Genomic DNA, 24,171 nt, shown 5'->3' with positions numbered 1-24,171 from the left:
TTTCTTCATTTATCTTAGATATTTTGAAGTTTTATTTATAAACCATCCATTGGATTATGGGTCAAAAAGAACAAATTTGTAATAACATTAGTGGGCCCTTGAGACTTACAAGAGGCTTCTCAAGATCAATTTCATAGATTTCTGCCTCCCCTTTGTTTACCGTAACTGACTTCCACTCATTCCATATATTTTTTTAAGATTTTTTTTAAAGTAATCTCTACACCCAACATGGGGCTCAAACTCATGACCCCGAGATCAAGAGTCTCAAACTCCACCAACTGAGCCAGCCAGGTGCTCCCCATCCCGTATATTTCTATTAGTAAATGTAGAGAGACTATCAGGAAATTTCAGCTGAACTCAGTAAAGGGAAAATGAATGTTCTCTAACCTAGCCTACATATTCTTTCCCAGTGTCTGTGAATTGACATATTCTACTTATTAGAAGCAAGTTTCTATGCCTTCATTAGTCTTGGGGGAGCTTCACTTGCTCTAGGAACCATGGACCCACTCCACAGGAAAACAGGACTGGAAAGAAAACTAACCAACCGGCTTCTCCAGGTGGTCCAGGGGCTCCGGGAACTCCTTGGGTGCCCTTTGGACCAGGCTCTCCCTGTGGTCCATAGTTTGATGGTCCAGGTGGTCCTGCAGGTCCTGGGGACCCAGGGGTGCCAGGATACCCTGGAGGACCCTGGTCCCCCTTCTCACCTCTCAGGGCCTGTGACAACAGGAATATGTTTGGATAGTGCTTCAGTCCAGTATCTCCTTACACGGGTTAATCTTACCATGAAGAGGAGGACCAGATAAGCAGCCAATGAGAAAATCTTGAATTACAAAGCAGTTGGCATTTGAAGGGAATTATTACTAAAATCAGAGTGCGGTCTGGTTTCTGCCGTTTTGTGCCCTTTGGATTTCAGCAACATTTCATGAACTTGCAGTCTCTTAAGCCCCACTGGAGGTGTCCTCCAGCAGGATGTTACACATATAATAGCCCCTAAAACTTTGTTCATATCAGCCAACAGTTCAAATAGCTTTAGAGCGGCATTCATGGGAATAGCGCGTTTCTAAAATAAAACCAGCACAGCAAACCTTTGTTTGGTCTTCACCGGCTATTTTCATCACAAAGGAGATACAGATACAGATAGACTGTATGCATTTTTTTCCTTATAAAATATCTTTTTGGCTTTTTAAAGATTTTATTTGTCAGAGAGAGAGAGAGAGAGAGCAGAAGCTGGGGGAGCTGTAGGCAGAGGGAGAAGCAGACTTCCCAATGAGCAAGGAGCCCGACGCGGAACTCGATCCCAGGACCCTGAGATCATGACCTGAGCTGAAGGCAGACGCTTAACCGACTGAGCCACCCAGGTGTTCCATAAATATTTTTTTGTAACTGCATAGGCTATAACTTTGGAAATGGCTTGTATATTTTAAACAAGTCAAATGTGACACAATAATCGAGTTCCTCTTCCTCCCCAATATGGCCCCAAATAATAAAATTGACTCAATTTTTCATTGTTCAGTATCACTGGGTGACTAAGTGTTGTTTTTTTTTCTCCTTCTTCTGTAATGACAGGGTATAAGACTCAACATATCACCGCCTTAATTTTCTTCTTTACTTTACTTTTACTGGAACTAATAAGGAAATTAGTGAGATGCAAAAGGAAGCATCATGTGAACTGTCTTAATACTTGACCAGAGAATTCTAGACTCTGTCCCTTTATAAAGTATAACTGCACCGCCCCCTGTCCCGGGACAGCCAACCCCTTTGCCAGAGGAGAGTCTGAGAAACACTGAACCTGCTGCTAGCTGGTCTCAGCCAGAAAATATTTTGTCATCAAAAAGATGTTGGGAAGGGGGCGCCTGGGTGGCTCAGATGGTTAAGCGTCTGCCTTCGGCTCAGGTCATGATCCCGGGGTCCTGGGATCGAGCCCCACATCGGGCTCCTGGCTCGGCAGGGAGCCTGCTTCTCCCTCTCCCTCTGCCTCTCTTCCTGCTCATGCTTTCTCTCCCTCTCTCTGTATCTCTGAGTCTCAAATGAATAAATAAAATCTTTAAAAAAAAAAAAAGATGCTGGGAAGACTGTATACCACATCTATATCTCGGGGAGCCACACTTTATATTCTGATACTAAAGGGTGTGTAAACGAATCTTCAAATTTATTTGCCAAATTTTCCTGTTCAAGGTGGGACCCTCTTAACTGGATAACACTGATAAATCCTGGAAGAACCTGGTATTTCCTGGAGCTGACTGGGCAGCATGCCTGGCAAGCTTCTCACAAATACACTGGGGGGGAGGTGCTCAGCCTCTGATCCCATGATGATTTAAAATTGCTCCTGGTAGGAATCTCTCAAGTGAACATGTGAGAGATTCTATCCCTATCTCATGAAAAGAGAATCTACAGAAGCTTAAATATTTTAGATGACAAAACATTTGATCTGTTTTATTTGATGGCGCTACTCCTAAATATTCTGGTCTTTAAGTATTTTTTTTTTCACTTAAAAGAATGAACACTGCCCCCAAAATATTGACCAAAACTTTCCATTATTTATCATTTTCTGAACTCGTGTATAAACTCACCGGACACAAACGAGGGATTGTAACTTGTGTAGGAGACAAGGTCATTATCGACACAGAATGTCATCTGGGCTAAAAGCACCATCAAGTCTGTGTCAAAATACTATACATCCTTGCTGGGGTTATTCCTGCTCCTTCCAAGGCCCCTCATTGTGCAGTTGGAAGGACCCACTGTGCTGAGTGGCCAACCATTTTCTGAATGGAAATTGCCCAATGTCGTCCCCTCAGAGCATTTCAGTTGCAGGGAAGGTAATCTGAAAAAAGTTACTTGATACCAACCGGTTCACCTTTGGGTCCTTGCGATCCTTTGATCCCCAGAGTTCCAGGAATTCCATCCAAGCCCCTTCTTCCGGGATGCCCTCTGGGCCCGGGGTCCCCTGGGGCACCCACTTCTCCCTCAGGCTGAGACGCTTCACCTTTTTCTCCTTTGAGTCCTGGATCCCCCGGAGCGCCTGGGAATCCCTAGGGCGGTACAGAAACAAGGCTGCATTGCATTTGGGTACGGCTGTTCTTCCGCCAATCTTAAAAAGAAAATGTCAACCCGAATTTTTCAATTTTAATGGATGTGGGTTTTTTTTTTTTTAAAGACACTTTCTTTGGCTCACAAGTATAATGTCAAGTTTTTTGGTTTTCTTTTCTCTCTGTTTGCTTCCAAAACTGGAAAAGAATACGGTTAGTGCAATTCAATGCCACACACCCAGTAATATTATTCAATATGATACAAACATCATCATAATTTAGATTATGTTAGAATATTGGTAAAGTTTAACTTGCATCCATGGATAATTTGATTTAAATATATTTATCTTTATATAACTTTCTGATTCACCGTGATAATAAAAAATTTAATTTCTAGAAGTTTATTGAGGTATAATTTACGTATCATGAGATGTATCTGTATACGAAAACAATTCAGTGATTTTTAGTAAATTTGTAATTTATGCCACAATCACTGCAATCCAGTGTTAAAACTTTTCCATCACCCCCCCCCAAATTCCCTCAAATCCATCTGCAGTCAATCCCTGTTCCCAACCTCCGCCGCAGGCAACAACAGATCCACCTACTATCTCTGATACCATTAAATGATTATGAATTCATTACTTCATTCCCTTATTCATTCACACATCATTCATTCATTCATTCATTTAGTCAAGTATCGATCAAATGCTCTAATATTAAGCCCTCTTTGCCAGGAACCAAACTGATAACCTTTGTGTGGCACAACTGTATTTCCAGAGTGTGCTATTTCCCAAATTGACACTAAAGCTTCCAAAGCATGAAATCTTACTGGAAATCCTGGAAGACCCGTACTTCCTGGGGACCCCGGGCTTCCTGTAATGCCAGATGGCCCTTGTCCTCCTGGAAAGCAGTAAATTATTAAATATTCATTGAATGCCAACTCTGAGTAGCCAGGGTAATGCAGTATATGAAGAGAATAGGGTGTTTTCTTCTGAGGAAAGAAAGACAATTGTATCTTAAAACACCCAGTGCAGGGAGTGAATGGGAGTACATAAGTGGAATAAGAGGTGATGTAAAAAAAAAAATAAAAGGCATTAAAAAAAAATCTTACCTTCCTAAAATTCTTGTCTTTATAATTTTAAGGAGAAACATTTATTTGTTTTGATCATAAAAGTACCATATGCTCATTGTAAAAAACAGATTCAGCAAGAAGAGTAAAAAATCACCCATAAATCTACCACCAAAGACAGTATTTGCTAAAATTTTCATGTATGTGACTCATCAAATTTTATATCTATAACACACTGGACATATACATGGTATTTTGGAATCATATGTCAATAAATACAGATTTATAGCTTCACTTAAAGGGTTGCGTAGTAGCATATTGTGTGGGTCAACCAACATTTATTTAACCAACTGCTGTTTTTAGAATTTAGATCTTTTCCCAACTTTAGTTCTAGTAAACAATGCTATGATAGGTATCCCTAAGTATTTAGTACTTCAAAGTTATCCATTAATTTAAATAAATTCCTAAAAGTGTAAGTGCAAGACCAAATGGACACAAACTTCTCCGAGGCTTTGGATATCTGTTGCCAAATTACATTTTACTGGACAATTTTATACTTCCTATATGTATTTAAATATCTCTGTAAAGATGATCCTCTAGAGGGTCTTTTGGATGGATCTCAAGCCAATGCGTTAACAAATGTATATTCAGATTTTATTTTTTGCAAGATTTGAGTCAGGGTATATTTTTTGATACTCATCCAAATGGTTTTCCTGTTTATATATCTTCTGTGAGCTATACCTGTAGTATGCCAAATGTAGAGAAACCAAGGAAAATTCAACACGGCTAGTTGGTCATCAGTGAGCTGCCCACTTGCATTCTACCCTTGGGCTAGAGGTCACTCAAAGGGAATGTAGGGAAATAATGATTGCTTTCCTTCTATTCTTTCCCTCCCTCCCTCTCTCCCCAGCTCCTTCCCTTCCTTTTTAGTTTTTGTTTTAATAGGACATTTCACCCAGAGTCTTAGGCACTGAATAGGAGCTGCATGAGGAATAGTCCGGCCCTCGTGCCAGCCCTTTGTCCCCTCTTTCCCTCCCCATCCTTCCCTCTCAGGCCCATCTCAGGGAGTCAGGGGGCAGAGACTACAGAGTAACTAAGGCATTTATGAAGGAGCAGGAGAGTGGCAGGAGGGGCAGAGGAACCCAACTAATGAGACTTTCTCTGCCTCAGGGTTTTGTCTACGGCCAGTTCTGTGCCTGAGGAAGGGGGAGGAGGTAGGGCAGCAGGGATGTGACGCCTGGAGCAACCAGGTGTGGGGGAGGGTCCTGGTTTGGCACAGAGTTCGACAGGAGAAGTGACAAGGGCTTTACTTAGCTCTCAGAATATTGGCCTCTGAGATGGTTTCTTCCCTCAAAAATGGAGCTAGTAGCTAATATTGAAAAAAGTAAGACTTCAGATAAAAACCCTCATTTCTTTCTTCTCAGGAAAAATTGGAAGATCTATCAACACAGGGCCTAAAATGTTGAAAAGTAACAATAGGCTGGAGCTGGTGCGGGATGGCCCCTCCAGTGTGCCTTCCAGTTTACCAGAGTCCTCACCACACCGTCGCCCCCCATCGGTGTGCTGATTTATTGCACTTACGTCCTTCTAAAGAATGAAACCGAGCATCTGCCCTTGGCTCTACCAAAAGTGGGGACCTTAAAAAGACAGACTGAAGAGAGTTGTGTCTTTTAAGAAGAAAAAATGAGAGAGCTTATTTCTTTATGGAAGAAAAAGGTGGTGTGTGTGTGGGATAGCTGCCTTACCCCTCCTAAGTCCTACCCCTGGAGGAACCCCAGTCTATAATTCATGGGGAACCCCATGGTTTGCTAGAATTCAGCAACTAAAATGGAACGGGGGAAATGCCAGTTTTTGTGTTATTTTGGCTTGCTTTATGTTAACAGAGTATGCTTTTGAAAATCTCTAAGTTCATGCAAACCACATCTTGACATCCAGATGTCTGATACCTTTTTTCACCACCCAGGAAGCTGACCCTTTTGTACTTGCCTAAACCCTCGTGTGCAAAATGTCTGTACCTGGGATTCCTTTTATGCCGTCCAACCCTGGCAGTCCTGGGAGACCTGGGGGCCCTGGGACACAAGGACATTGTATGCACAAGAGGCCAGGTTCCCCTGCAATGAGAGCATGCGTACATTACTCATAAACCCACACCAAGTCTGCAGAAAGGACAGATGTTTCCCAAACACACAGTCATTTATTACATTAAAAATTTGGGGGGGGGGTAGTGAAAATCATCAAGGACATTGTGCATGTTAATAAAAAATCATTCACCTTGGGGCACCTGGGTGGCTCAGTCAGTTAAGCATCTGCCCCCCCGCTCAGGTCCTAGTCCTGGAATCTTAGGATCAAGCCCCATATTGCATTGGGCTCCCTGCTCAGCAGGGGGTCTGCTTTTCCCTCTCCTTCTGCTTCTCACCCTGCTCATGCTCGTGCTCTCTCTCCCTCTCTCAAATAAATAAACAAAATCTTTGAAAAATTGTTCATGTATTATATTGGCTTACTTTTTCTATCCGACCTTCTTAGTATTCTTAGAGGAAATCCTGAATCAAGAATAAAATATCTACTCTCTCAGTACCTCTCTCCTTCAATGCAGGATAAAACTCATATTCTAGGCACATCCCATAATTTATTGCATGGGTGCTAAATACATGATTGATTTGCAGATAAACGAATACTTTTAGGCAATTCTTTTGCAAAAGAAGCCACCCCTGACTGCAGTTTGGGATCACTGTTGTTTCGAGGGGCGAATCAGTGATAGGAATGATGATGAGAATGGCTTGCTTTCATAGAGCATCACCACTGATTGAACCAACCTTTGGGCCCATCGGCTCCCGGGATTCCTGGAAACCCTACAAGGCCTGGGAGTCCACCATCTCCAGGTGGACCTTTGCGAAAAACGATGTCACCTGCAAAAAGACAACACCAAAACTAGTGTTTTGTTTCTTTTTGTGTTTTTTATTCAATTAGCAAGTGTTTCAGTAAGATGTATTATTCTATGTGCATGTCCCCCATATTTGTTTTGGAGGCTGCATCTTTTGAAGGTTATCTGCAATTGAAGACTGAAGTGTGTTGACCAGCTTTTCCTTTCTCACTACAGACATGTGATATTTTCTGATACTAGTGCAGTGATTCTTTGAAAGTTTGTTATCTGGTTGGTTCTCATCATAAAATCAACCCATGTTATTTTAGCCAATTATTTCCAATTATTCCAAGACTATCCTTTAGAATGTTTAGGCAAAGGGTCACATCGCATTCTATTATCTCAGGTACACTGAATCTTCCTGATATATTGTAGATGCTTAATACATATTGAGTGAAAAGGTTTTGATAGAGTATCATCTGTTTTCTCTGCATGGCTTGTTCACATCAATTGAGTTTGTCATTCTTCAAGAAACCTCTTCCCAGTTTTTCACATGTATCTGCTACCATAATGTTACAATGAACAGCTAATGCTCTTAAACTCTTGTGTTCTATGACTGGATTTTTTGGTCTTGCCATTTCAAATCTAGGTTGAAGGCAATGCTGATGAAACTAAATATTTCAAAACAATGCCTATAGCTGCTCCAAATTTCAGAGCAACAAGGTATCAGTGGAGACATTTAATTGAGATGGAATGGGGTATGGGTAATGTTTGCTTGACTCTGAAAGGAATGCTCATTTTGTGATCCAGTTTTCTGTGTCTTTAAGATGGCTGGATAGTTATCTTTATTTTTATTTATTTATTTATTTTTAATTTTAAAAAATTTTATTATGTTATATTAATCACCATACATTACATCATTAGTTTTTGATGTAGTGTTCCATGATTCATTGTTTGCGTATAACACCCAGTGCTCCATTCAGTATGTGCCCTCTTTAATATCCATCACCAGGCTAACCCATCCCCCCTCCCCCTTCCCCTCCAGAACCCTCAGTTTGTTTCTCAGAGTCCATCATCTCTCATGGTTCGTCTCCCCCTCCGATTTCCCCCCCTTCATTTTTCCCTTCTTACTTGGATAGTTATCTTTAAACAGTAAAATATAATGGCAGTTTTATACTTAAGGTAGACATATTTGTATACTTACATACTTATACATTTGTATTTACTTGCACATTTTCCTAGTCATGTCATACTTAAGTCAACAAATATTTGAGTACCTACAATGTTCCAGCCCCTGTGCTACATGCTGAGCTTAAAAGAGCAAACCAGACACAGTGTCTGACCTCAAAGAGCTTTGAAGTCTAGTAGGGGAAACTGACAAAGACTGGCAATGTGAGAAATGCTACTATCGGGATAAGCTTGGGTGTTACAGGATGTGGGCTCAGTGTAAACATTCTGCAGGACTTCAAGTTGAAGCTGCAACTAGATGGACAGACAGGTGTTGCTTAGGTAAGAGAAGACAGGAAACCAGGGCCACTCTATGGGGAGAGGATGCATGGTGTCTTGCAGAGGGAGCTGTATTACCTCAGGCACCCAGGGTCCAGAGCCCGATTACGGCACTCATTAGCGCCAAGAGCTGTGCACATCAGGCCCTGGTCGATAAAATGAGCACATTAAACCTACATCTTGAAAAAGACTTGGAGGACTAGAAATTGTTAAAATCCCCAACACAATGGAAGGTTTTAGTTAAGTTTTATTTTGCTTTGTTTTCCACATAGGTTCACACCAGAGCTTGACAGCTTTTGTTCTTGGACATTATATTGTTTTATTAATGGGATAATTTCTTAAATAGCCATTGGCCTAAAGGGAAGCTTTTATTTTTTTTTCAAATATTGCTCAAATAGCCAGACATTTAGCTGAATTATCTTATTAACACTAAGAGTTTTCCAGATTATTCTTTTGGATCTTCCAGATTTATAATCACACTGTCTATAAATAATAAATCCTTTCTTAAAAACAAAATCCCTGACACAACAGAAGATTCTTAGGGCTGTTAGGAAGGTTGAGTATAAAACACAAGACCTCCCAGGTACCTTCCAGAGAGGTGTTTTAAGAGACAAAGAGTGACCCATATGTTCTGAGGTTCTGTGTACCTGTTAGCCAGCAGAGAATGCTAGGTGGCTGTGGGGGGCTAGAGAGGTGAAGACAACTCCAGGCACTTCCCATCCTCTAGGCTGCAGCTGTGTGGTCTCTGACCCACTTTATCTGGCAGCATCTTGCCTCATGCCCCTGCTGCACCTCCAGCCCACACCTCCTTGCCCTGGGTCTTCCTGCCGATGCCAGGGCATGGGATGCCCTGGGAGCCATGCTAACACAGCCTGGAAGAGTGTGTGTGTGTGTGGGGGGGGTGGTTAGTGTGGTCCTGTGGGATATATCTTCGACCCACGACTAATAGGAATGGGTAGATAAATTCTTGCCTCTTGTTCCCCTGGGAAAAATTGTCCTGACACAAAGTTGTAGCTTTTAGGAAGATATTCTCCAGGGACCAGACAAGCAGTTGCAGACTTGGCCGAGGCCAACCTGATAACCATCCCTCCTTCTCTACTTCACTGTCCCTTGTCCCTGCCTCGCACTCCGCCCTCTGTGGGAGCTCAGGCTAAAGCCTTGCTGCACCTGCTATGTCCTTATTCTACCCGAACTGTCTTCACAGATAGCTCATCAGATGAAACGGCAGCAGAAAGATTGCTCCTAAGATCGACACAGACTGACGGCCAAGATGCAAGTAAGGTTCGTTGCCATTGATTTGCACACATCTGTTATTGGGCAATGTACACAATAGGGGCCCCTTAGGTATCTACCTGGTGGTCCTGGATATCCCTGCAACCCAATAGGGCCTGGTGAACCAGGACAACCTGGGGACCCAGGAGGCCCCACTGCATTCTTTCCTGGGGGCCCTCGTTCCCCTTTACTTCCTTTCACTCCTGGAGATCCAGGGGCTCCTCTGGGGCCAAGCCTCAATGACCCTTGGAGAAAAGAATCATGTTAGTGCATTTTCAATGTTTTCCTGACTCATATATATTACTTTTTTAATTGCAGAAAGTAACGTATTCTTATTAACAAAAGTTACACAATCGAGAGGCATAGAAAGCATATAAAACAAAAAGAGAATATCTTCCTTCCTTCATCTGTGGCCTTGTTAAACTTTCACGGCACAGCGAAGCCCAGAACGTCCCAGTCCCACGAGGTAAGTAAGACAGGGACTTATTTATTACAAGGGACTGAAACAGAGTTAGAGACACACTGTTGTCTTTTTGTTTAAAAGGACCTCATGAGAAATTCTTCGATATGTGCTGCTTTGTGGATTTTTTCATTAGCGACTAGAAGATACCTACCTTTCAGTGTCTGAAATGAGAAAGAGAGACTGTCCTAATTGGACTTCATTCCTGCCAAACATCTTAGTTATAAAAGAGCATGGTGGGGAGGTAGGCATCTCCTGGGAGACAAGCCTTGCCAGGTGGTACAAAACCATTTCATCTATCCCTCTTAAGGTGACAAGGATGTGAGGAGAGGGCCCGTCTCGAATCCATGCCTTGCAAACAGTTTAACTATAAAGAAGAAAGACCTCACCACCAAAGGGCTGAGAACCAGCAGGGGTAATATCTGATTATTTCTGATTATTGAGCATAAGGATTTTGCCATAAAAGCAAATCCCTGTGATTGGCATCTGTTTTAGAGATTTGTAATTTTTACTTCCTAAAGGAGCCTATTCATTACTTGGGGGGCGCTGGTGGAGAGAAAAAACTCTTCCCTAATCTTTGGCCAGATCTCTAAAATATCCTTTCGTATTCCAACTTCAAGAGATACTCATTGTTGGGACGCCTGGGTGGCTCAGTCGTTAAGCGTCTGCCTTCGGCTCAGGTCATGGTCCCAGGGTCCTGGGATCGAGCCCTGCATCAGGCTCCCTGCTCAGTGGGAGGCCTGCTTCTCCCTCTCCCACTCCCCCTGCTTGTGTTCCCTCTCTCTCTCTGTTTCTCTCTGTCAAATAAATAAATAAAATCTTTAAAAAAAAAAGAGAGAGATACCCATTGTTAACAATTTGGTGTATATTTTTCCATGCCCATGCAGGTACCTATAATATTTATCCATTTATCTATTTTTTTTTACAGTGGGATTATAAGATACATATAGTTCTGCAATCACTTAATTTCAATTCATTTTCAAAATTATGAAATAGTTTAAATATACAACAAGGTATGGAGAAAAATGTAATCAATGGCAGGGCTTATCAAATCTTTGCTATTTTTTTCATGGTTTCATTTCCTCTACAAAATGACACATGACAGCATTTTAGTTATAATTAAAGCCACTTAGGTTAATCCTTGATTAAATGTCCTTGATCCTAGTCTTCCTCTCTCAAGAGGCAACCACTCCAGTGACTCATGGGTGTTTTTATAAAACATAAACACATAAAAGTTTAATCTATGGGCTGCCTGGGTTGCTCAGTTGGTTAAGCCAGCTACTCTTGGTATCGGCTCAGGTCATGATATCAAGGTGTGGGATTGAGCCCCGTGTAGGGCTCCACACTCAGCAGGGAGTCTGTTTGCGATTCTTTCCCTCTGCCCCTCTCCCGGCTTGTGCGCGCTCTGTCTCTCAAATAAATAAATAAATCTAAAAAAAAAAGTGCAATCTATGTACTTACACAACATGTGGTACACTATGAAAACTACCACTTTTAACCAACCTAATTACTATAAATTACTGTTTTCTACCTCTGTGCCTCCTCTGAGCTTCAAGGCTTCTGCTCCTACACCAGTTTTTGCCTTACACTTTAGTTAAAACCACTGAGAAGTAAAAGAGCATTCCTAAGTCGCTTTGTGTCAGCTTCCACTCCCTTTTCTGCTATGAGTCACAAAGTTAACAATGAAGAAGCTGGAATCATTTTTAGATCAATTAATGAAACATTTGTCTTATGTAAGCAATGCAAACGTGATTTTCCTTTTTTTTTTTTTTTAAGATTTGTTATTTATTCATTGGAGAGAGAGAGAGCATGAGCAGGGGGGAGGAGCAGAGGCAGAGGGAGAAGCAGACTCCCCGCTGAGCAGGGAGCCCGATGTGGGGCTCCATCCCAGGACCTCGAGATCACGACCTGAGCCGAAGGCAGATGCTTAACCAACTGAGCCTCCCAGGCGCCCCCGTAATTTTCCATTCTATTGGTGCCCCAAGAAACATGTACATACCAGCACTTCCAGGAACCCCAGGGGAGCCGCTGGGACCTACAAATCCGTAACAGTAACTGATTACTCATAAGGACATAAATACTTCCCTCCCCCCATTTTTGAAATCTTGGCTGACCACATTATCGTAATTAATAATACTTTCATACTTTCTCTTCCACTCTCACATAGATATTAGAAAGCTTCACTTATTTAGACAAACTGCAGAGAAGAAACTAGTCTGAGATGCCTAACACTCAGAAGCGAATTACGGCACCTTACCACCTGCGAACAAGTCAGCAGACATTTACTAGGAGTCTGCTCTGCTTTTGACGCTTGGCTGGAATGGTGCAGATGGAAGAACAGCAAATAGCTGGAACTGTCCAGGTCCTGTGGTTTGTCCAGATGTTACCTCTCAGATCACTTCTAGCCATGACAGTGCAACGGGGTTCTAATTCTCTGATACATATGAGTGATTTATAGTGGACATACCAGATTAAAAAAAATCTATGTCCGTGTCTATACTTCTCTGTCCATTTATTTAAGAACACTGGGAATTTGTACTCTTGTAAGTGAAATTCTCCTTTGAAATCTTATTTGTATCAATAATTTGCCTTAGGTTGGTGGTTCTCGATCCTGCCTGCACACTAGAATAATCTGGGGAGCTTTTACAATCTCCCGGTGCCCAGGGCCCCCCTCCAGACAGTTACATCAGAATGCCAGGGATGGGACCTTGGCATGTCATTATTTAGAAGTTCCCAGGGATTCTCTGATGTGTGGCCACAGAGGAGAGCTCTTGGCCTACACCTTTCTAATCTATCCAAAGGGACAGCATCTGAGTAGATGTGACTCTACTTCATGGTGCCAGGAGTCAGGAAACCCAGGTTTCAGGCCCCTCTTGTCACGAATGGGTGGATTTTCTCAAGTTACAGTTTTTCAGGGTCTCTGTTTTTTTCTTTTCTATCCCCCTGAGATTGCCGATTCTTCCCATTCCCTCCTCCTGCCCTCTGGCCACATTTGTGTTTTCTTGTCAGACTTGATGCTTTCACACACAAAGAGAATTTAATTACCTTCTATGGTATAGTACCTATGGAATTTTCATATAAAAGTATGAAAATTAGGACATACCAATACTACCATCCATGAAAATTGGGAAACCTTCCTTTTGCCCCCTGCAAATTCTAGGTCTATAAGCACGTTTGTTATACATTGCCTGGAAATAAACACATGGACATGGTCAGCAAATGCTTTAGGAAGAAATTTATTCTCACCCTGTGGGCCACGAGCTCCTTTGGGCCCTGGTGGGCCTGGAAGTCCTTCATCTCCCTTTTCCTGGTATGAATCATAATATTCTGTCTTCAAGGAAAAATAAACAAATAAAGAGAAAGGATAGCTATTTATGGTGAGCTCACCAAATGCAATATTTCAATGTCCTTTCCCCCCACCCCCAAATGGTATTTTCCTGAATTCATAAGTTGATGTGTTAGCAAGAATAAAGTCATGTATACATGATGGATAAATTTAAAGATCAAAGTTGATGTTTCTGGTATCACCATATCATATATTTCATGGGCTTTCAGTGAGAAATACATTTTATGATGTGAGCCAGCTCACACACTCACAGTTTTATCCATACCTAGATATGTGGGGATATGTATACTGAAATTAAAGTTTCACAAGCAGTGACTTACCATTTTGACATATTATCAACTCTGATTTTTTTTTAATTATATTCTATTTCACTTTTTTTAAAAAACGCTTGTCCTCATGGACTAACTTTCTTTCAGAGTATGTTGGGACCCACACATCAAAAAATACTCCATTGATTGTTTCTTTGAATTTCAGGATACCATTGGCTTGCAATAATATTGAGGGTTATTGTTTCTAACATGCTTGGTGGACCTACTGCTGGTCTCCTTAACCGTCTGCTTCCTAAGTAGAACTTCCAAGGAAGTTACTAGAAGCTGCAGAATTTTATAGAATTGAAACACACACAGCAAACTAGGAATGCTAAGAATTTCTCTCAAGCGCAACTGACAAATCGATTTCACTTAGAATTCAGTACACTTATCTTGAAGGAAAAGAAGATGGAAATATAAAAGTTTTGGTGTTGTTTTGTTTTCTCATATGCTGCATGGGGCCAATTACTTTGTTGGTGTGTTTAAAAAAGATAACAAAAGTATTGTGATTAATCAGTTATGTATAAAATCACAAAAATAATTCATAATAGTGACAGTAATGATAATGTAATAATCTCCATCACAAAATCCATAATGACATACATGCACCTGCCAAGCGCTGGCTAAGTGCTTTCACAAAATGGCCCATTTCTTCTTCCTGGCAACTCCATAAAAGTATTTTGGGACTACTTGCATCTGGATCATTGGCTTGTTGTGTGAAGATGCGAATTTCCAGGATGCTCCTCCAGTTACTGAGTTAAATTGGTTAGCCTGAGGGGTCTGAGAACTGCAACGCAGTAATGGAACCCTCTCACCCCCACCCCACGAGGGTTTTATCATCATGGACCTTTCCATACAACCAGCATAATCACAAATGGCAGCTCTGCTCAGCACACTGAATGTGAGAACTACTGTCTTTTAAAGGCAGGAGAGAAAGGGATACCAGAATTCAGAGCCTGGGTCCTTAAGCTACAGGGTCCCAAAATAGAGAATATGGGCACTCTAAAGTCAGGAGCTGACAGACATCAAATCCATGTCCATGCCGGAGAGAGGAGTTTGAGCTGGAGGGCGGGGGGGGTGGTCACTGGTTTTCGCTGGCCTTGGTTGAGCTTCTGGTGCATGGAAATACAGGTTGTCATATGTGGGCCCAGCTGGAGTGGGTGGAGCGGGCTCCCTCTCCCCTGGGTGCCCCAGCTGACCTCCAGTGCACCCTTCCTACTCTGCCCAAGGGCACAGGTCTGTTTGGGCCATGTCTGATTGGACAAGGGGTTTCTTCTTTCCCACGGCCCAGGGTGGGCATCTCTAGTGCCTTCCAGAGACCAAATAGGACCAAATAGAAATATTTATCCATTGTCCAATGGACAAATAATGACAACAGCTATTTTCTTCCCTGGCTTGATAAAAAAGTAAATACCATAATCTCTATCTTTAATGAGAGATTCAAAATTTCCTTAATACTTTGAAGGACTTGATCAAATATGACATGGATACTGTCTTTTTTTTTTTTAAGATTTTTTTATTTTTATTTATTTGACAGAGAGAGAGAGAGACAGCGAGAGAGGGAACACAAGCAGGGGGAGTGGGAGAGGGAGAAGCAGGCTTCCCGCGGAGCAGGGAGCCCGATGCGGGGCTCGATCCCAGGACCCTGGGATCATGACCTGAGCTGAAGGCAGACACTTAACCACTGAGCCACCCCGGCGCACCGACATGGATACTGTCTTTAGTTACACTTACTGGACCACGAAATCCTGGAGGGCCAATGTCCCCTTTCCACCCCTGTATTGAAAGACAGTTACAAATTATGAGGACATTAATCCAAAGTATTTACATATTTAGTATGCTTAAAAAGCAAAACAGTTAAACAATAAATTAATGCTAAAAGTCATGTTATTTCCATGTAATGTACAAACCAAGTTAAAATGAAAGGGACATTGACTTTGGGTCATTTCCCTGGAGGGCCATATCTGGGACAAGAATCCTGTCATCAAGGTCTTGGGAAGAGGTTGTTGTTCTAGTAGCTTTTACGTGTTTTTTCCATGTCAATACCTTCAGAGGGTGTTCCTATGCATTTCACATCCCCATGTTCTCCCCCAGATTACAGGCACAGCAAAACCAGGTTGCAGGTTGTGTGCAATTCCCAGGGTCCCAACTAACCTGTAACCAATGCCCTTCCTTACCAAATCAGGACAGCACTTTCAGAATTCTACCAGAAGTCATATTAGTATAGGATAAATCTTGAATCTGCCCATATGCCTACAATGACTTGAAATGACAATATTTGAAAACATCTGTAACATGTTGTCAGCAACAAATGAAATGGAATACAGTTCATAATTCACTGATCATGACCTTTGAGTGTGTCATGACCCAGAACTAGACTCATGGGGTTCAGCCTACACTTGACCTCCAGTGACCAGAAACCTTCACTTGCAGGACTTGTCCAACTCCTTCCTCATGAAGAAACTAAATCTCACTGGTCATGATGTCAGGCAGCTTCCACCACACAGACAAGTTTTAGATCTTTTCCACAAAACTGCCCTTTGGGTGTCTAAGTAAATTTGTCACATCTCTCATTTCCTCTTAACAAATAAAACTAAGCTACTTTAATGAACTCTGATTGCAATCCCTTGTACCTCTTTTCAGGGCATGACTGGGAAAGGGTGGGCAAAACCCGACCAACTAAAAAGGCTGAAGACAGGATGTTAGAGAGGGGATCACCTTAATGCCGTCTTTACCCGGTAACCCAGGGAAGCCCCTGTTGCCTTTGGCTCCCTGTGGAAAAAGAGAATAGGTCAGAAGACATACAAGTCAATTTCTTCTGTGGGAAGCAGGAACAGTTGGAACTCCCTGCCCCCGTTTCTTTAAGATTTATTTATTTATTTGAGAGAGAGAGAGAGCATGTGCACCCATGAGTGGGGGAGGGAAAGAGAGAGGGGGAGAGAGAATCTTCAGGCAGACTCCCGGCTGAGCATGGAGCCCATTTCGGGGCTCAGGCCCATAATGCTGAGATCAGGACCTGAGCCAAAATCAAGAGTCGGACACTTAACTGACTGAGCCACCCAGGCGCCCTGGAAATCCTTTTTGAAAAGACAAAATAAGATGTGTTCAGATGATCTCTCTTCGCAGTGAGGGTGTAACACTATGATTCTCAAATACAGGTTTAAAAAGCTATATGCTTTTGCTAGCTTCATAACTAATAGTGATTCCCCAAATCCTTCTTCGTCTAATGGGACTGACATTTCAACAACATCAATGGGCCAAACATGTCTTTACCTCAGTGCCGGGGAAACCAGGGGCACCATCTTTGCCAGGTTTTCCCTAAAACAAAAACAAAGCAAAAACACATAATTTAATAAATATGGATCTTTAATAAATATGGGAAACGTAAATGATATGATCATTTCCTCTTGACCCCGGGCAAGAGAGCCTGACTGAAACTTTCTACCCATTTGTTAGAAGAAAAACCAATTTAATCACAGACCTTCTCTTGCTGAGGAAGGCAGAAGCCAGTCAGAATGGGAAATTAGGGAGGGTAAATGGAAGAAAGATTGGAAAGTAAGATTAGCTAATTAAATGAGATTTGATACTGCCCATCCCAGCTTGGAAGAAAAATTGAAAAACCAGAGAAATGGACAAAAAGACCTAGAAAGAGGGAGGAGTTCACACTCAAATTATTTATTTGAAATGTTGGCAATTCCCTGACCTGCACACGTGCCAATATTTGAATATATTTATAAAGGCATATTGCAGTGTCCCAAACAGACAAGGCTTTTAGATGAACTATTACAATGTTTACCCTCTGTGATAGAATTAAACATCATATTGACTGAACACTTTTTCTTAGAAAAAAATACTTTTCTTGATGTACAATCTTTAGAGTCTTTAAACAATATATGTGTTTAAATCTTTCCAAAATAGAGCTGGGTGGGTGAGTGGACCCCGGTTGCTTCTGTCTTCCCAGCATCCATGCCACTGTGTGCCCCATCTTCTGTGGAGAGCTGCCCTTTCCTCACTCTGTGTGGGTCTCATGGGACTGTCGGTCACAGTAGCCCCCACCCCGCTGGCCTGGCCAATCCTGGGAACTTTCCCTCCTGGCCACAGTTGTCTCTCCAGGGTGAGACATAGGACCAAGCTGGGCCAATTAGAGTGATTCTTGGGGGTGTTATTAGTGGACACAGGGAGACACACTATCTTCTTGGATGCCATTAACCTGAAGCGGTCCTCTGCTACTTCCTGCTCTTCCTCCCCATTGACGCCTATGTGGAAGATCAGTGTCAAAGGAGACCACGAAGCCAATACCCACAGAGGAGGAGACATGATAGGGAGAGTCCTGCCCATCTTGTTTCAGGCTCTGAAGTTCTCGAAGGCTGTTTTAGCCTTGAAATCCTCAGATACTTGAACAAATAAGTTTCATTTCTTAAATCTTTTAAAAAAAACTTACAAAAATCAAAGCTAGTTTGAATTGGGCATCTTACACTTGCCTTCTAAAGAGACCTAAGCATTGACTGATACAGGCTGCACACGATACTGAGTTTCCAAATTTACCTGCAGGCCAGGCTCTCCAGGAGCACCTTTTTGAGATCCATAAGATTCTCCAGGCGGTCCCTGTAATTAATGAGAGTTATGTCAAATTTTATGGATCGATTTTTTGACTCACCTCGATTGTCATTAAGTTTTTCCTTCTGATTATTCTGTTATATTTTAAAATGTTCAAATGGGGGGTCATCTCATGTATAAGTGTTCATTTAAAAACAGATGCTAAAATACCAGATGCTGAAGATAAATCATAAGATGGGAGAGAGGCAGTGGGTGGGTGTACAACCTCGCAGGGAATTCAGCTAGAAGAGGCTGTGAAATAATTCTAGTATATTCCATGATGTCTGTGGTGAAATATTATCATGCTTTAGCTAATATTAAGATTAAAAGTAGATCATACATCCAAATACACACTAAGGCTCTACTTCATGTTTCGAGGGAACAGCATGACTCTAAAGAACCTACTGAGGGTCCAGGAGGTCCGGATTTCCCCAGGGCTCCCTTGTCTCCCTTTTCCCCCTTGAGATCCTGCGACAAAAACAATTTAAAGTCATTACACACAGATCAAACAAGATTATACCGCTTTTACTTGAAAATTTTCTCCATCTGTTCAACGAACTAGATCTACAAACTACTTATGTATCTCTTGTTAACATGACAGATTATCATTTTTCCTATTTCAGATTTTATACTTGTGAACCCGTTGAAGCCATATATGAACTTTTGTTGTTTTAAAGAAAGTATCTTTTGGATCCAAATATGTTAAATCAGTTTAATTCCTGAATCAGTTTTCAATAACCACATTCAAATCATTCCCAATGTATCTTATTTTCATTTTTAATATAAATATACAGAATTATTTTCATTGGGATCAATTAATTTCTGATCATATGTTATAAGGAGGATTTGATTGTGTTAATCAGGTTTGTTTGTGTTCTTATCACATTTATTGACTGTATTTTCTCCAGTGTGGGTCTCCTCTTGGAGCATCATTTTTTTTCAAACTCAAAGATTTTCGCCTAGGTCAAATCTTCCAGATCTAGTTTTTGTCAAGATAAGATTTATTTTTCTGTCCATTTCCAGCCAATAAAATTTTATACTTCATTAATTTTATTTTTGTTGATTACCTCTGAGAAGTTTAGTTATTTTCCTTACATCAATTTTTTCCAATCTTCAGTGATATTATTTTGGTCATATCAAATTTCACCATGTTTTGTTTTAACTCTTCTCAGTTTTGTTTTGATAAACAAAACTTCTATCATTAAGAATTAATTATATTGGAGAGGCTAAGGGGTTTATTTTTTAGGTGATGAAAATGTTCTAAAATTGCATGTGGTAATAGTTGTACAACCCCACAAATACACTAAAAGCCACTAAATTGTGTACTAAATAAGTGAGTTTCATGGTATATAAATTATATCTGAATAATGTTGTTAAAATTAATTATAACTAAAACGCATGAGCTTTATTCTTTAAAACAGTGAATTATATGGTATGTGAATTACATTTCAATCAAGCTATTATTAAAAACAATCAGAGGTTTAAAAGAGAACAAGAATTTATATTTATTTCTTAGTTAATCCACAAAAAAATTGTTAATTAACCCCTCACTTCCCCACCCCCCCAGACATTCTGGGATCAACCTTGTATCTAGGTTTGGGGTATTATACTGTGATTCACTTTTTCTGAGCATTCAGTTCAGTTCTATATCCTGGTCCTTCTAGCTACCTCATGGTGGAAGCAAAAAGCAGATGTTCATTTTGAAAAACAGGGCCACAGTGTCCTTGGAGAAGAATGCAGGCCACATTGCCCTTGGGGATATAATGGCAGGTAAAAATGTCCCCTTTGATTATAATACCATTCCACTGATATCTTTAGGTCATTACTATTCAGTTGGATCACAGCCATACACCTATTTTGTTATCATTTATCAAAAATACTCACCAAATCCCCATCTGAGTTAGGAACAATGAGAGGGGGTGAGGATAAAAGGTGAGCAAAATTAGATCCAAGCAATACCTTCTAGAATCGTGGAAGCTGCTAGCCTCTGATCTTGCCTCAGATCTCTGTCTCATGTTTTCTGGTTCACGAGTAAAAGATGGGGACAAAATAAACTCCAGAGGCTCAGGCTGGCTGAGAGAGCTCAGAGGGCACAGCTTATAAAAGAGGTAAGGCATCACGAGGACCTCACCCCGGAAGTGAGAACGTACAACCTGAGTAATAAAATGGAAGAGTTACCGTTCTGTTATCTGGGCCTGTTAGCGTGACAATAACCGTTCCTGGGGGTCCAGGGGGTCCTGTTAATCCTTTTACACCCTAAAGACAAACACATTCAGGAATGCAAAACCAAACAACATCACCTTTGCTTTTTGGAGAGGAGAGACTCTCCCCTTTGGTTCTTAGGTAAGAAGATAGCGCAAATGACAGAGCAAACATGTTTGTTCCGGGGTCACTTAGTGACTAAGATGTACAGGATGATTGCTATGAGACGTAAAATGTCTTGCCCACAAATAAACCACAATATTTGAATTACCCGCTCTCCTTTTTGTCCTATCACTTTATCGCCCATGTGACCCTGTAAGAAAAGACAACACTAAATTATTTTTTAAAAATGGAGATGAAGAGTCTAAATCCACTGACGTTCCAATGTTTGTAACTGAACGTTTATATTTTAATGGTAATGTTAGTATTATAAAAATTACTTTAGCTATCTCTTGGAGGAGAGGGGCAATATGTTTCTTTCAAAAGTGGAGATCACGAAGTGCAGAAAGCTTAATGGATTGACTTTCTATGGCAAATGATGACATGACGTGTGGCGGGATGGGAAAGGGAAACCAGCTCAGAGGACATTTTCTGGCTCAGCCACTGACTGGTTATCTAATTTTCTGATGCCCTAGTTTTCTCGTCTCAAAGATACGAAGGAAGGGTGGCTGAACTTCTGGATTCTGAAATTCAAAAGTTGATAGGGAGGCTAAGAAAACATTTCAGGCTATCTGACTTCACTAGTAATTTAGTGAAATGAGCTATGTCTAATGTGAACAGTCCGTCTCACTAACAATGGCTGATCTATCATTTCAACCAGTGCCTCCTTGCCTTTTTTAAATTATTTATTTAAATTTTGTTAGTTACCATACAGTGCAATACTGATTTCTGGAGTAGAGGTCAGTGATTCATCACTTCCATACTATATCCAGTGCGCATCACAAGTGCCTCCTTGCTGTTTTACTCTTGAGTATACAGATCTTCCCCCCATTAGCCCACAAGGTATAGGACAAATGCTCAAGATGAGGAATCAAAAGACTTTAAATCTCAGCTGTCATTTACTGTCTCTTTGACAACTCATGTAAATAATGAGATAATTATTGTGAAAGCACCTTGGCAAGTTCCCTACACACAAAGTCTAGCTGGTAGTAGCAAGAGATATGGCGTTAGGACTAATTTCCTAGGGGCCTCAGCCTCACTCAACATTTTCCTACTTAGTTAAACAAGGGGCTCAGAATAAGCCACCCCAAAATATCACTTTGGCATAAGAATTATTTTGAGCTCCAGACAATTGAGTAACAGCAAAAAGTGCAGAAAAAGTTCTCTACCCTCCTCCATCTACCTAAGGGCAGGGCATGGAGGCATCTTCCCTTGGTGAAGATGTCACCTGGCTCTTCTCCTGTACCAGGAAGAGGAGAAAACTCTTATCTCTGGACCCAGCACTGACTGAAATCTGCATCAACAAACCTTACTGAAATAACCCTCATCTTCCATTAGTTTCCCCCTTATACTTACTTTCCCACAATTTACTACCCCTACCAGCTCAAAACCCCTTTTCTTTGTCTTGTCACTCCTCCACAAATGTATCACCCTTTGTTAAAATGTTACACAAGCCTCTGGGCCTGACAGCCTCTTTGGGGTTTTCATTTCATTTCTGTGAGGCCCCCACATGCATATGAAATAAACCTTCTTCTCCTGTTAATCAGTCTTTTTTCAGTTCCATATGCATGTCCCCACTCAGGAACCTAAGAGGATAAAGAAAAGTTTTTCCTCCCCAACACTAGCAATCGGTCTTTTCATGAGAAAGACATGCAGGACTCTGTTTAATGAGCACATGAATATTCACCCTTCATTTCCCAGCATCAAGATCAGGTTGGTGTTGGGAAGCAGGCCAACACAAATTTTATAGGATAAAGTGTTGGATGATCAGTAGGATTATTGGAAATGAGAAATCTATGGACTTGCCCTTTCTTCATAGGGAGCTCCTTATAACTGAATTATCAGGGATCAAGTGACTAAGTGCAGGGAGAAGAGAGTGAGGGGTACAGAGCTGCCTGTCCTATTCCCTTCCCTGCCAGGAATCCTGTGGCTTCTAGAGAGGGGTCAGGCAGTGACCACGTGTCCAATCAGACCAGGTTTGGCTTTTAACCTGTTCTCAGTGTTCTGGCTGCTGTGATATATGAACTGTAATCTACCTTAGGTCCTGGAGGTCCCATGGTTCCTGGAAAGCCCTAGAAAAAGCCACAAGTAAAAAAAAAAAAAAAAAAAAGCCACAAGTTAAAATTACAGCAGAAAATGTGCCAAGCCGAAAACTCCGTGTAAAGTTTTTCGATATAATGAATTTATTAGGTTACAGGGTCTATAGCAGTGATGACTTCATACTCACTGAGAATCCCGGAGGGCCAGGTGGACCAACAGGTCCTGGAAAGCCTGGAAGGCCTGGTAAACCCTGTAAATTAAGAGAATAGAGTGAGTTTGAATTTACTTCTCACCTAAGAACAATGTCCATTAATTAAATCCATTACAATATTTTAATGAAACCTGAGGAACATGACGCCTGTCATTTATGGCTGCAGTTAATTACAAAAAAAGAAAAAAACAAGATGCCTGAAAGTGTGTTGCCATGTATAACAGGCAGCCAGGAATATCCTGATGGCAACATTTCCAGGAGAATGACCAGAGCAGTAGCTTTATTTTAGAGGAGGTTTTAAAATTTTTAAAATTTTGCTTTTCTGTCTATCTCTCTGTCTGCCTGTCTGTCTCTCTCAGCCAAGCATGCTCCTTTGGTAGGGCCTTCCACCTGCTCTCCTTATGCCTAGAACCTCTTTCCCCAGATATATTAATGACTCACTTCTTCTCCCTTTTCTTATTTTCACTCAAATGTCATCCTTTCCCTGTCCATCCAATCTAAAGCCACAACCCTCCTTCCAACTTGGACACTTCCTCTCCCCTGCCCCTGCATTATTTTCCTCCTTGAAATTTACTATTTAACACACCATGCACTTACTAATTTATATCTTTTCTGTTTTCCCCTACTAGAATGTCAGATCCATGAGGGCAAGAATTTTTTTTTAACCCTTTTTTTGGCTAATTTATGCACCATGGTATCTCTAGAGCCTAGGACAGCTGCTGACACATAATTGGGATGTAATAAATATTTCTTGCATAGGTGAATGTCCTATTGCTATATCTTCATCAGCAGCATTTGGTAGTACCTAGCCAACACTCAATGTACATTTAAGGGGCACATTAATGTCCCAGATGCACTGCTAATCTCTTCTTACTGGATCCCTTTCCTCCAGCATCAGGCCCCATAAATGTTTCCTAAGCAAGAAAAATGAAGAGCCATCATGTCCTGCATCTTTCCTCAAAGGTCAGTAAAGGCTCCTAACTGCATCGTTGTGTCATTTTGTGGCTCACCTTCAGCTGGCATGGCTCACCATCAGGGAGTTCGACAACCTACACTCAAACTCTTTGGCTCACTTAGACAAATTTCCAGAAATTTCCACATACACTTCTGAACTAA

At 41.3% G+C, this 24,171-nt stretch overlaps 1 protein-coding gene across 1 annotated transcript in view; it reads right to left on the bottom strand.

Moving 5' to 3' along the window:
• Positions 1–24,171, bottom strand: part of COL4A3 (collagen type IV alpha 3 chain) — a 128,749-nt gene that overhangs the window by 30,427 nt on the left and 74,151 nt on the right. The window contains exons 10-26 of the mRNA XM_021682956.1: positions 23,032–23,094; positions 22,841–22,876; positions 20,917–20,958; positions 20,622–20,699; positions 18,849–18,911; positions 18,393–18,452; positions 17,121–17,165; positions 16,566–16,619; positions 15,582–15,623; positions 13,440–13,524; positions 12,193–12,228; positions 9,814–9,978; positions 6,909–7,001; positions 6,111–6,206; positions 3,856–3,926; positions 2,847–3,029; positions 546–714 (exon numbers count right to left, since the gene is read on the bottom strand). Of these exons, the coding sequence (XP_021538631.1) occupies positions 546–714; positions 2,847–3,029; positions 3,856–3,926; positions 6,111–6,206; positions 6,909–7,001; positions 9,814–9,978; positions 12,193–12,228; positions 13,440–13,524; positions 15,582–15,623; positions 16,566–16,619; positions 17,121–17,165; positions 18,393–18,452; positions 18,849–18,911; positions 20,622–20,699; positions 20,917–20,958; positions 22,841–22,876; positions 23,032–23,094 (1,381 nt within the window). The remainder of the gene's footprint in view (positions 1–545; positions 715–2,846; positions 3,030–3,855; positions 3,927–6,110; positions 6,207–6,908; positions 7,002–9,813; positions 9,979–12,192; positions 12,229–13,439; positions 13,525–15,581; positions 15,624–16,565; positions 16,620–17,120; positions 17,166–18,392; positions 18,453–18,848; positions 18,912–20,621; positions 20,700–20,916; positions 20,959–22,840; positions 22,877–23,031; positions 23,095–24,171) is intronic.

The sequence above is a fragment of the Neomonachus schauinslandi genome, chromosome 3, assembly GCF_002201575.2.
Source record: "Neomonachus schauinslandi chromosome 3, ASM220157v2, whole genome shotgun sequence".
In the NCBI taxonomy this organism is placed as follows: Eukaryota; Metazoa; Chordata; class Mammalia; order Carnivora; family Phocidae; genus Neomonachus; species Neomonachus schauinslandi.
Note: the sequence above shows the minus strand (reverse complement) of the source record. Positions and strands in the feature narration are given on the sequence as shown.